Source organism: Bufo bufo, chromosome 2 (assembly GCF_905171765.1).
Source record: "Bufo bufo chromosome 2, aBufBuf1.1, whole genome shotgun sequence".
In the NCBI taxonomy this organism is placed as follows: Eukaryota; Metazoa; Chordata; class Amphibia; order Anura; family Bufonidae; genus Bufo; species Bufo bufo.
The window spans coordinates 786,127,240-786,140,466 of NC_053390.1; the positions used below are offsets into that span (position 1 = coordinate 786,127,240).

The following is a 13,227-nucleotide window of genomic DNA, read 5'->3' on the forward strand; positions in this document are numbered from 1 at the left end:
AGGTGAAAAAAAAGAGAACATCTATTTTTAGAGTAGACGTCATTGGATGTAAGAGGAATGTTTGGCAGTGCGGAACGTAATTTGAAAAGTAATAATCATCCATTATGGGTCCTAATGTGAGGTCTGTCATTTTGATTATAAGATTAAAGCTTATGACTGGCATGAAAATAGCCTTTTTTTTTTAAACAATTAGCACGGTTTTCTTCAGACTCCTTGTAACTAGGGACTACGTTTAATGAAAAGGTGAAAAGATAAACACTGCATTAGATGCACATCAGCCAAATCCGTTGATTTTTAACAGGACTTCCCATCCATGCAACGTGAATGGGGGGCATCCAACTCACAAACCAGAGTCTTCTGTTCATAGGAAAATATGCCGCTGCATGAAGAGTCTGGCATCAGCTTTGTCCCCGCGCCCCACTGAAAACACATGGATGCTCAGCTGAACAGAGGAGAGATCAGAAAGTTCTTAGATGAACAAGTGTTGGACCAACATGTACGTGATGTGCACGGCCACTTTAGGCATTTGAAGTAAAAGCTGATAAGCCGTTTTTCGATGTTGGCAGCGCGTAGCTGATGAAGGAGGTCACGTGTGGTGAGCTGGCTTGGTGGGTATATAAGGTGTGTGATAGGCTGTCTGCTCACATATCCCTCATGGGTAAAAGGGGCGATTTATCAGAGTTGGAAGAAGGGATGATTATTGGCTTTTTGGCGAGGGTGGCAGTAGTTCTGCAACGGAGTAGTGTGAACTGTTCTCGTGCTGCTGTGGTGAAAGTGTATGGTGAGCGGACAAACGGTATCATTGTGAATAAGAGACGTGGAAACTACGGAGCACCACGAGCCATTGTGAACGTGGCTACGAAGGTGCACAAGGTGCACAAGGGTGGACGGACAGCCTACAGTGGAGCAGCTCACCGCCAAAATGAACCAGGGGCTACCAGATGTGTGTCTGACAACAGTTCAGTGAACCCTACTGCTTATGGGGCTCCGAGGCAGAAGAATGGTCGCTGCCCCTCTGCTAACCAAGTTGCTTCGGCAGAAAAGGCTTCAATTTTCGTGGCAGTATCGGAATTAGACCTCCCATGAGTCACGTTTTCTGCTTTATCGAATGGATGGACGTCGGTGTGTCAGGCAAGAAACAGAGAACAAACACCCTGCAACGATTGCTGATATTTTCGTGTCATTCTCGGGGCCCACTCATCCATGTGGGTGGCACTCTCAACCGATTTGGATATGAATCCATCCTTGTAGATCAAGTACACCCATACATGCTGATGGTCTTCCGTGGGGTGGATGTGATTATCCAGCAAGACCATGCGTCATGTCACATGTCTAGAAATGTCCGACATTGGTTTGTGGAGCACGTCCGAGACTTCCATGCACTACCCTGGCCCCCCAATTCCCCAGACTTGAACCCAAATGGAGCATCTGTGGGACTGCTTTGATCTGTGGGATGCACTACAGTCAGCATGGCTCCAGATACCTGTGACAACCTACCAGGACCTGAGTCACCCCAGCCTGTCTAGCTGCTGTCCGTGCTGCACACAATGGTTCCTCTGGATATTAGCTGGTGGTCAGAATAAATGGGACTCAACTGTGTATGAATGTCTGCTCTCAATTAGTCATATTAGAAATGTAATAAACATGAAAACCTGGCTTCTACTCAAGATCAATAGATTATATTAATCATAGGAAAGACAATGGGGCTAATGTAAAAGAAAGCGCCATAAGTTAGGCTAGATGAACATCTGCAGCAGAGGTTCCGGCAGGAACCGCCATCGCAGAATCCAAACACAAAATGAAAATCAAGTGGTAAATCTCAAGAAAAACTCATCTATCGAATTACAAGTACTCTCTCGGGGACTATCTTTTGTCTCAACAACTAACTTTGATCCTTTTTCCTGGGTGAAAGACATCAATCTATTTACATGCAGGTTAAAGTGGTACAAGTTCTATAGGAACAATGAGAAAGAACAATGTGAAAAATTGGGTATCCCGTTCGAATGTTCGGAGGCTACTAGAATTTTAAAGTCACTTTAGAGGGAGGAAGATGTAGCTGTTGGACAGGGCCCCTTTACGAAGAGTAAAAGAATGCCTCCACCGCAGCATACCTCTGCTATTGATATATTCTGTAAGTTGGTGACGCAACAGATTGAAAGAGACAGGATTGTGATTGCTGAAGAGGAGGATCACTGGACCAACCACATCCTTTTCTGGGGAAGATAGATCGATGACATCCTGGTATTGTGGGACGGTCCAGTGGACCCTTAACAGTAATCCTATAGGTCTACGTTTTGCATGGGAAGGAAAGAAAAGATGTGATATGTTTCCTGGATCTAAGGATTGAGGGAAAAAAAAATAAAAGAAGGAGGCACGTTACATACTGAAACGTATCGAAAAATCATAGCTTGCTCCACTGGGAAAGTCATCACCCCAACCCAACCCCTTTAAAGGGGGATATTAAAAGGGGCAATACATTTGCATTAGAAGGAATTGTTCTGATATTCCAACTTTCATTCAACAATCTAGGGACCTTAAAAACAGATTCCTTGAAAGGGGGTCCCCTGAGAATACATTAAGAGAAGCTTTCAAACACTGAGGATGCATAGGAAGGAGCTGCTCAACCCCCCAAAAAAAAAAAAGAGACGAGCCCCAAGAATCCCATAAGAAAAATAGGAACATTTGACAACGCACAGGACAGAATCCTTGGAATATTCTCCGCACAGATCAGGATTTGATAAACATTCTGACTGCAGATCCATCAGTTATGTTCCAGAGAGGGAAATCTCTTTGGGACCGCTTAGTACATAGTATGTATACAAAACCACAACCTGATGGAACATGGCTTGATCGCAAACCTTTGGGGACATCAAATGTGGAGGCTGTATAGCCTGCCCTTCTATAAATGTCTCAGAAATGTTCACGAGTGTAACAGGAAGGATACATAAAATGTGGAATTATGCCAATTGTAAAACATCTGGGGTTATATATCTTATTAAGTGTAGCTGGCCACTAAACTATGTGGGAAAAACAAAACGTGAACCAAGGAGAAGAATTGGAGACCATTTAGGTGATATCAAACATAAGAGAGAAACACCAATAGCCAACCATGTTTCACAGGTCCATGATGGTAATCCACGCGACCTTAAATTTCAGGTAATTGAAATGAGTGATTGTACTCGCCTCCTCTGGGGAGACCATAAAGCGTTCCACAAGCGATATAGATTGGGGGGCGCATCCTGCATTCCACGGTTTGCTTTCAGGAATTGGTCTTCTTCCCCGCTCTGTGGAGCACATCATGCGTCCCACAGGCAATTTCCGGCAAATCGGCGATGTCATATCTGGTTTCAGCCACTCTGTGGAACGCATTTGCTTTCCACGGTGGCGTGCATTATTGATTGGAGACATTAGATATGGTTTAGAATATAGAGGAAGGTCTTGCCTTATCAAGGCAGCACTTTTAAATGGGGCGCATATATGTCCATCGAAATAATAGGGTTATTGTATGATCTTCACTAGGGGATGGGGAGTAATGGACAGGAAATGGGGGGGCGGGGCGTTTAAGGGGGATATCCCCTTTATAAAGCGCTGAGTTTTAAATAGCACATGGACCCCACAGATCTGGAGCCCATACCTGGGGCCTACTTCCTAACTTCAGGAATTCACATTGGAGGGGGACATGAAACTGGAATCACTGCATCACCACCGGTTTGTCTCCTGTAGTACCATAGTATCCCCTGAAGAACCAGCAGTAATACTGGGGAAACGCAGCGTTGGGATTTGGGACTATTGTATTAAAAGTTCCTTTATTTGGAGCCGACTTATCTACAAGTATATTGGACTTATCTTCCTTATGATTATTTTTTGGGAACAACCTCTAATCTTAAGGGCAAGGGCAGGGACCTTAAAGGGTTTAGCCACCGAGAGGTGGGAGTCGCCCCTTCGGGGCGGGGGGGGGGGGGGGGGGCCTCTGCCTGTAGGCAGGGTGAGATCCAGGGATAAAATAGGGATAGACATGTTATTCTCGAAAAACCTGGATCTGGAGAGCTGACTGGAATAAGATCACATCACGAGTATGTAAGACATGTATGACAGCGCTCCCTTATCGTATCCTGTATCTACTAACTGAGTAAGAAGAACACTTTACGTCCCACCTCTAAATATACGGTAAATGGTGTATTTTATGATTGCATACAATTGAATATTGCATCATTTAAGGGGGTTGTTCATTAATTGTAAAAGTAACTAATACAAAGGTAATATATATGTAATATATATATATATTTATTTATTTTTTTTTTTATGTAGGGAGGTTAATATAGGAGTTTTTCAGTTTTTTCACTCCGTAAGAATACTTAATGTGTGTTTTGTTCATCACAGAATCCAACAAAAATACTACTGGAATCCATAATGGAAATCTGAAAGACTCCATTACAGCCAACTGGAATTGTCAGGCATACAGTATACTGGATCCAGCTATTCGGTTTTTCCGCTCTGGAACAGAACAACGGAAATTCGGCAGCTCGTGTTAGCGAGCTAATACCATGCATACACAGCACAGGGAGGAAAAGTCATCACGACCCTTGTGTGACTGCAGAATGAACTTGACAGACCATTTACAAAGAGCTGAATGTCTTTCATTCCATTTGACTCTCTCTCCGGATTGCAACGAGGACTTTGCTTTACAGCATTAAAAGCGATGTTGGCAGCCCTCCATGTTATATAACTCAGGCGTTTCTGGATCTATTACTATCAATTTATTCAGTTATTGAAAGCCGAAGTATATGGGTGCGGCAAGGTCAACGAAAAGGAGTATAAACTCTTGTGACATTTTATAGCAGAAATTATTAGAAGTCTCCATAACTTGCTTGAAAGGAGACAGTCAGTATCCACGCGCACTAATATTCGGATACTTACAGTAATGTGATTGTAGATCAGTTGAGACCACCCAAACAAATCGGCCAATCGATAGAACGCTGCCAGCTTACATCGAAGCAATTTCTCGCCCTTTTCGTAGGCGATGGAATCGGATCCTCTAAGATCGTTCACAGGAGTTACCATTCCTAAGCCTGGAATAAAGAACATGGGGGTCAAACACTGGACTCTATGTAAAGCATCCAAGTAAGGCTACTTTCACACTTGCGTTCGGAGCGGATCCGTCTGGTGTCTGCACAGACAGATCCGCTCCTATAATGCAAACGATGGTATCCGTTCAGAACGGATCCGTCTGCATTATATTTCAGAAAAAATTCTAAGTGTGAAAGTTAGTCAGACGGATCCGTCCAGACTTTGCATTGAAAGTCAAGGGGGGACGGATGCGTTTGAAAATTGCACCATATGGTGTCAACTTCAAACGGATCCGTCCCCATTGACTTACATTGTAAGTCTGGACGGATCCGTTTGGCTCCGCACGGCCAGGCGGACACCCAAACGCTGCAAGCTGCGTTCTGGTGTCCGCCTGCTGAGCGGAACGGAGGCCAAGCGGAGCCAGACAGGCATTCTGAGCGGATCCGCATCCACTCAGAATGCATTGGGGCTGGACGGATGCGTTCGGGGCCGCTTGTGAGAGCCTTCAAACGGAGCTCGCAAGTGGAGCCCCGAACGCAAGTGTGAAAGTAGCCTTATACCATAGAAAACAGAAGTCAGCCTGTGACTGCAACAGCTTTCATGTCTATAACCTTGTCTCGTAATTCTTCCTTCTACAAAATGGACAGAACTGCATAATTTATAGCCTCAGCTTCTAATAACCCACAGTTATGGATTTTATGACCTTGCTTTAGCTACGTCTGTCAATACTGCATAATGAAAAATGTCTTATGCAGGAAATGGAACTGAAAAGTCTGGGGGAAAAAAACCTGACCCTGGTCTAATTGCTACTCGTTAAAAGAATGTTAGAGCCACGATTAGTATATACGAGGCAAATTCAGAGCAAAAATACCGTCCAACTAAATGTATGACAGCATGGGCAAAGTGTACCAATACTTCAAATAATAAAGTACACCCAGTAGTCAATGGATGTCCATGCAGTCACTAACATGGTACAGCAGTGCAGTTTCTTTTATAATTTAGGATGGGTGCAAAATCTGCTTTGTGTTGCATGCAGATTTCACCCTACTGCATTACAAATGGTGAAATCTGAAAGCACACAATATTTTCACAACAGAATAAGCATGCTGTGGATTTTCCAATCCGCATCATGCTCAGAATTTTGCCTGAAATTCTAGAAAACCCCATCCACTCTCCTTGCAATCCACACTGCAAATCCACGTTGTCTGGACACAGACAAATCAAGTTCACAATACATTAAAACATGGCATGCAAAAAGCTTGGAAGGCAAGTAAAAGTGTATTTCAAATATAAGGACTCTCTCATCCGTATCATTGGGGGACACAGGCTTGACCATGGGTATAGTGGTTGCCACTAGGAGGCGGACACTAAGCACAAGGTGTGAGCTCTTCCCTCCAGCTATACCCTTCCTACAGGGACTAAGCTAAAACAGTTTTAGCTTTGCTGATTTTTTTATTTTTTTTTCCTTTTCTTTCCTTTCTTTTAGCTTCGCTGCCTGCGTTCCCACCCAGGAGAGGGGAGTCTAGGCGGCCCCTAAGCGCGCTGCTCATTCCCGGTCTCCAGAAGACAAGGAGGACCAGAGGTTCCGAAAGCCTCTGTACCCCGCCAGCTTTCAGGTCACCAGGTCTGGCCCACGCTAAGTCCGCTCTGTTACCGATGTAGCAACCCTCCCCAAAGGGGAAGCACACCAAAGGTAGTGACCCGGCTGGAGCCAGGGGGAGGGAAGGGTATGGGCAGAAAACGCCAGACGGGTGAGTATTTTCTCGGTCCCCAAGGCCCCCTTCCTCCTCCCTCCCTAGGTTACTCCATGTGTGAATGTCCCCCACTGAGGCCTGCTTACCTTCACCTGAGGCCTCAGTTTCTGCAGGCGTCCCTCCCCCTGGGGGGCGTTTGGGGGCTTCATAGAAGGGCACGTTTCTACAGGATTCTCCCCTGGGGCCACCTTTCACTCTTTCCAGTCCTGTCCGCCGGGGCCACTGGTGATCGAGGCCCTGGCTTCTCTTCGGCCTACTCCCCATCTGGCTCCCCACGACAGATCCCCAGTACACGGCCGGCTTCTCCGTTCGGCCGGGGCATGTCGCTGCGCCTCCGCTATCTTGGAAGGGGAAGGATTTCCTTAGGGTGGCAGTGTGTCCCTTCTCTCCCTTCGGGGACAGGATGGAGCGAGCCTGCCGCATCCACACGTGATCGCCAGGCCGACATTCATTCATGGGGGCGGGGCAGGTCCTGCTTCAGAAGGACATCTGCAGGACTCCGATACTCATCCTCTCCTTAAGGCGCTCTGGACAAGTTAAATAACTGAAATAAAATGGCCTAAATGGGAGGAAATGCTCAAAAAACCCAAACACTGAAGTGTTTATATCCGGGGGGAGCAATTCCTCCCCATGTGATCGGGGCGTATGGTGGACGGGGCTTCCTTTTCTGAAGTCATCCTTTGAAGCAGTGGGCACAGCACTGCGTCCAGTTTTTGCCTCTATATGGGCAAGTAAAGCTATGGGCGAATGGGCAAACAAACTACACCAGGGGCTCTCCTATGGGGACCACTCGTAGGAACTTTCTGATATTGCCCTGCAGCTCTCCCAGGCCAGTTCTTAGGTTTATGAAGCCTCTCTAGACACGGCCAGACTTATGGCCCGCTTGTCAACTCTCTTGGTGGCTATTCGCCATACCCTTTGGCTCCCCTGCTGGGCGGCAGATGCCTCAAAACGAGCCTTGACGCCCTCCCTTTTGCCGGAGGTAGACTTTTTGGCAAATACCTGGATGAAATCATCTTTGAAGCTACAGGTGGTAAGAGCACTCATTTACCACAGAACGGGCACGTGGACGCGCGAGGAACGCTCCCTGCCCATCAACATTCTGGAATTGAGGGCAATTAGTCTCTCTCTGCTTCATTGGACCGAACACCTCCAGTTCGGGTTCAGTTCAACAATTCCACGGCGGTGGCCTACCTCAACCACCAGGGCGGAACCCGGAGCACGGCAGCCATAGCAGAAACAGAGCCGATTCTCAGATGGGCTGAGAACTATGTCCCGACACTGTCGGCAGTTCACATCCCTGGCACCGACAATTGGATCTGCGAGCCGTGGGGTCGGCCGGATGTGAATCTCATGGCCTCACACTTTAACCACAAGGTCGAGAACTTCGTCGCGCGGTCCAAGGATCCCCTGACGTACGACGCCCTTGTGATTCCATGGAGTCAGTTCGCGTTTCCTTACGTGTTCCCTCTTCTTCTTCTTATTTCGAGTCTTCTCCGGAAAATCAGGTCCGAAGGTCTGCCAGTCAGTCAGTCAGTCAGTCAGTCAGTCAGTCATTCTCGTGGCCCCGGATTGGCCACTCAGAGTATGGCACGCATACCTAGTCTCTCTCCTGGCCGACAAACCCTGGCGTCTCCCGGGAGGACCTTTTGTCGCAGGGACCGATCTTTCACCCAAATTTTGGGTATATTTAACGGCATGGCTGTAGAAGCCGCCATACTAAGGGCTCGAGATGCTGTTGTCCAGACCATGATTCGTGCCAGGAACAGTCTTCCTCCCGGATCTATCACCGGACCTGGAAGTACTACTTTAGTTGGTGCGAACGCCACCAGCTGTCCCCAATTCATTTCTCGCTGCCGCGACTCTTGTCCTTCCTGCAGTCGGCATGGTTTTGGGGCTGGCTCTCAGTTCCCTCAAAGGGCAAGTTTCGGCTCATTCCATTCCATTTTAGCGGAACTTGGCTTTGCTTTCTGCGGTTCGGACCTTTTCTGCAGGGGGTTGCGCACCTCTATCCGTTGAATCCTTGGGACCTTAATCTGGTGCTTAGCGCTCTCCAGTCTTCACCGTTTGAGCCTTTGCAGCAGGTGTCCCTTCGCTTCCTGTCCTACAAGGTGGCCTTTTTAGTGTCAATCACTTCCATCCGTAGGGTGTCAGAACTCGCGGCTCTTTCCTGACGGTCGCCCTTCCTGATCCTCCATCAGGACAAAGTAGTACTTCGTCCTGTTCAGTCCTTACTTCTGAAGGTTGTGTCAGCATTCCATCTCTAAGAAGAGATCATTCTACCTTCCTTTTGTCCTGACCAGTCTCATCCTCGCGAGCAGTCACTTCACACTCTGGATTTGGTATGAGCCATTCGCATCTATCTGTCCCAGACGTCATCTTTCCGACGGAGGGATTCGCTGTTTGTCATTCCAGAGGGGCAGAGACGAGGGTTGGCTGCGTCCAATGCTTCCATTTCCCGATGGATTCGTTTAGCCATTGTGGAAGCGTACCACATCAGTGACCAGGCCCCACCCTTCCGGGTGACTGCTCATTCTGCAGTGGGGGCCTCTTGGGCAGTGCATCACGGGGCTTCGGCCCTTCAGGTATGCAAGGCGGCTACTTGGTCGTCTTTGCACACTTACACACCTTTGCGTCTTCTGAAGCTTCTCTGGGGCGTAGAGTTTTGCAGATGGAGGTTCTCTGATTGACCGGAGGGTTCCTTTGTTATGGCCCACTCTTGGGACTGCTCTGTAACGTCCCATGGTCAAGCCTGTGTCCCCCAAAGATACGGATGAGAAAACTAGATTTTGTACTTACCGTAAAATCTGTTTCTCTTCTGTTCATTGTGGGAAACGGCTCCCACCCGTTCTCTCTTTTTACAGGCCTCTTATGGCCTACGAGGTTCTGGATTCTGTTTTTGTCTTGCTTCTCCTACTGCTTTTGCACTAACTGTTTTAGCTTAGTCCATGTAGGAAGGGTATAGCTGAAGGGAGGAGCTCGCCCTTTTGTACTTAGCGTCCGCCTCCTAGTGGCAGCAGCTATACTATGGTCAAGCCTGTGTCCCCCAGAGAAACTGATTTTACGGCAAGTACAAAAATCTAGTTTTTACGTGTCAGTGAATCGCGGACGTCTGTGGTCTCCACTGACTGATCACATATCCATTGTCTTTAATGTGTGTTTTCACACATCAGTGCTTTTCCACGGACCGTGTGACCTCATGGAGGCATGCCGTATTTTTGTCCAAGATTAAAAGGCTTATCGGGTAAAGATAATGTAACCTATCCTCAACCTAGCTGTAACTAGGCCAAGTGACCAATGTACAGTGACATCACATGGCCTAGGAGGATGCTGCAGCGCTCCTTGGGGTCGCTGATCTCCAGAGGATAGGTCATCAGTAGTAGTTCCCAGATAAACCCCTTTAGGGATACCTCACGCACATTAAATTCTATGAGTCTGTGAAAATCATGGCACAAAATAGATGCCATCTGTTTGGTCTGTGGTTTTCACAGATCGGTTCTAGGATATGCTCTGGAACTTCGTTTTCAGCATAGCAGTGTACATGGAATACGGATGATAAGGCTACATGTACACGACCATATGTGTTTTGCAGTCCGCAAATTGCGGATCCGCAAAAAAAAAAACTGATGACGTTCCGTATGGCATCCTTTTTTTTTGCGGATCCATTGTAATAATGCCTATCCTTCTCCGCAAACTAGAAAAAAAATAGGACATGCACTTTTTTTTTTTGCGGAGCAAAGGAACGGACATACTGATGCGGAAAGCACACTGTGTTCTGTCCGCGTTTTTTGCGGACCCATTGAAATGAATAGGTCCGCATCCTATCCGCAAAAAAAAAAAAATGGATCAAACAAGGAAACAAAATACGGTCGTGTGCATGAGGCCTAACAGGACAAAATACGGACCCACGACTAAACACTGATGTGTGAAAGGCGCTAATTGCTGTATTGCAAAAACCCAAAAAGTGTGCTGTTCTTTTGTACAGGCGGTTTTTATATACGTATATATTTGTCAATCACTTTATCAGGCACACTGTAATGCATACATACTTAAGTTTAATGATGCCATTCCGCCTTGAGGAGCTGGTGGGTAAACACTTGGGACAGTTGTGGTCATGAAGTCTGCTATCTGTTGCAGTGCCAACAAGCCAGTCGGGTTTTTTCCTTTTTTGAGTTGGTCTTGGATCATTGTTTCCAGTTCATCACAAAATGCCTGAAAAAAAATAATATTAAGTCAGTGAAAAAAAACTAAAAACTGAAAGAGGGAGAAAAACCTAATATTTTCGGGTGATGAGAGAGAAAGCAGTGAGCTTCCCTGCAATTTCACTAATAAAAAGACATATGGTCATTACTGTAAATAGCCTGCGCAAATCAGGGATCTGGAATCCCTTTTTCACACAAATACCGGCCACAACTACAATACAAAAAGGTTCTAGGTTAGCAATAAACGGCAGCAATAGCTCTCTTTTGCCAGCTGGGAGCGCTGCTTCCTGTTCAATATGTGGCGGCGTAATTAGAAGCACTTGCTCCATTCAAGTGAATGTCATTACACTGCGCCGCCGAAACTTCGAGACAAAGGGTAGTCTAATGAACAAAGCAGTGCTGGCATGGAGCACCTCATCAAACAGCTGATCAGCAGGGGTATTGGATGTCAGACTCCCGCTGGTCAGATATTGATGACCTATCCTGACGATAGGTCATCAATATGAATGACAGGACAACCCCTATACTTTAGATTTTATTTAAAAAAAATTTATTGCTGCTTTAGTAGCCCCAGTTATAGGGGAAATAGAGCCCCCAGACAGGTTGTACAGGACTGTATAGCTGATCTGGGTATGCCAAGACCCAGCAGCTTGTGCAGACTCAGTCCACAGTCATCACTTGACCACTGGGACTGTAGCAGAAAACGGCATTGTGCTTCCTGATCTCTATAGACAGCTCTCATTCAGCGCTGTGTATGGAGTGATGAGGGAAGGCCTTCTCTATGTGGAGCCACTGACAGTCTGCTCCCTGCACTCACCTGATTAGTATGCAGCTGCCATCTCTGCATTGCCATTTTAAAACATCTGTACAAAGATGAAAGAAGACAGGCCAGACGTATAGAGTCAGTAGGCGATCGGGAAAGGGTCGATAAAAAAAGGCTAAGATTATAAACCAGCGACAGAATACACCAAATGTATCGGGCAGACAGAACTTTGGAGGTCATTTATTAAGACCGGTGTCTAAAACGGCGTCTAAATAACCCCTGTGCTGGATCTGCCGAAGTTATGTAGTGGCGCAAGCTGGTGTAGAGTTAGAATATTTTCTATGCCTAAAACAGGAGTAGAAAATGATAAATGAGATGGGCTTGACTTTTTTTTCGGCCTGACGCGAACGGGGAAAAGCCGTTGATTGCAAAAGATATACGCCAGAAAACTGGCGTATATCAGTTGGTAAACGATCCCCCTTTAGCTTTCACACGCAGTGCTGTACAAACCTACAATATGAATTCCAGTAATTCAGGTTCTCACGCCGCAGGAGCTTGCACAGTGTGGTTCTCTTTCCTTTTAAACATTCTTGTCATTTGAAAACCAGTAAAACTTGGTGCATATTCCATCGAGTACACAGAGAGCAGAGCTCACCCCCTGCTTTAGAGACCTGTTTTCTGTTGAGATCGGTTTGGCCTTTATGCATCAACATTTAATGAGAGCAACTTAATGTGAAAACTAAAAGTCACACTACAGACGGGGCGGCCTGCAGGAGATCAATCGCCTTCATTAAAATGCCTTGGATTCCAGATTTATTTCCCAGCCATAAACAGTGTCCAGTCTACATCCCGGATTTGTAATCTTAAGGTCAATTAAATTCACCCTTTCGTCTATGAAATAATGAGATTCAATGGTGGAGGGAGCAGCTTATGGCAGTGGTTAGTTCCATAAGAGCAACATACAATGTAATAACTAAAGTTATAATAAGCCTCTTCAGTCCCTCAGTCTGTTCACATCTCACAACAGGTGTTACTCACCGGACTCTGTAGGATCATGGAGACTCTCTTTTTCTGCTCCATCATGTTGAAGTCCTGGCGAAGGTCAGGTGCCATGTTTCGCTCTCTTAAGTATTCTGGGTTGTTCTCGTCCACGCGGTCAAAATACTTCTCTTTATGGGGAGCGTTTGTTGGGGGTGGTGAAGTCACCACCCCAGCGTTTGAGTCACCGTTCATAGTACAACCTTATTTTGCTCTGGTGAAAGACACAGAAGAAATACCATTTTATTACTGGTTCAAAACCTTGAAAATGCTTCATACGATTTCATGACTTGCATAAGATCACGTTTTGGGTATGATTAAAGTTGTACTCCGATTTTTACAAGTTATCCCTTATCCAATCATGAGAATGGGGGCTCCCTACCCCCCTGAAAAGAACAGAACA

At 46.3% G+C, this 13,227-nt stretch overlaps 1 protein-coding gene across 8 annotated transcripts in view; it reads right to left on the minus strand.

Annotated features, from left to right (window-relative positions):
* Positions 1-13,227, minus strand: part of ADD1 (adducin 1) — a 96,116-nt gene that overhangs the window by 44,265 nt on the left and 38,624 nt on the right. For all 8 annotated transcript variants that reach the window (XM_040419189.1, XM_040419187.1, XM_040419190.1 and 5 more), the window contains exons 2-4: positions 12,825-13,038; positions 10,871-11,033; positions 4,918-5,069 (exon numbers count right to left, since the gene is read on the minus strand). In XM_040419189.1, coding sequence (XP_040275123.1) covers positions 4,918-5,069; positions 10,871-11,033; positions 12,825-13,019 — 510 coding nt within the window. In that variant the 5' untranslated portion in view covers positions 13,020-13,038. The remainder of the gene's footprint in view (positions 1-4,917; positions 5,070-10,870; positions 11,034-12,824; positions 13,039-13,227) is intronic.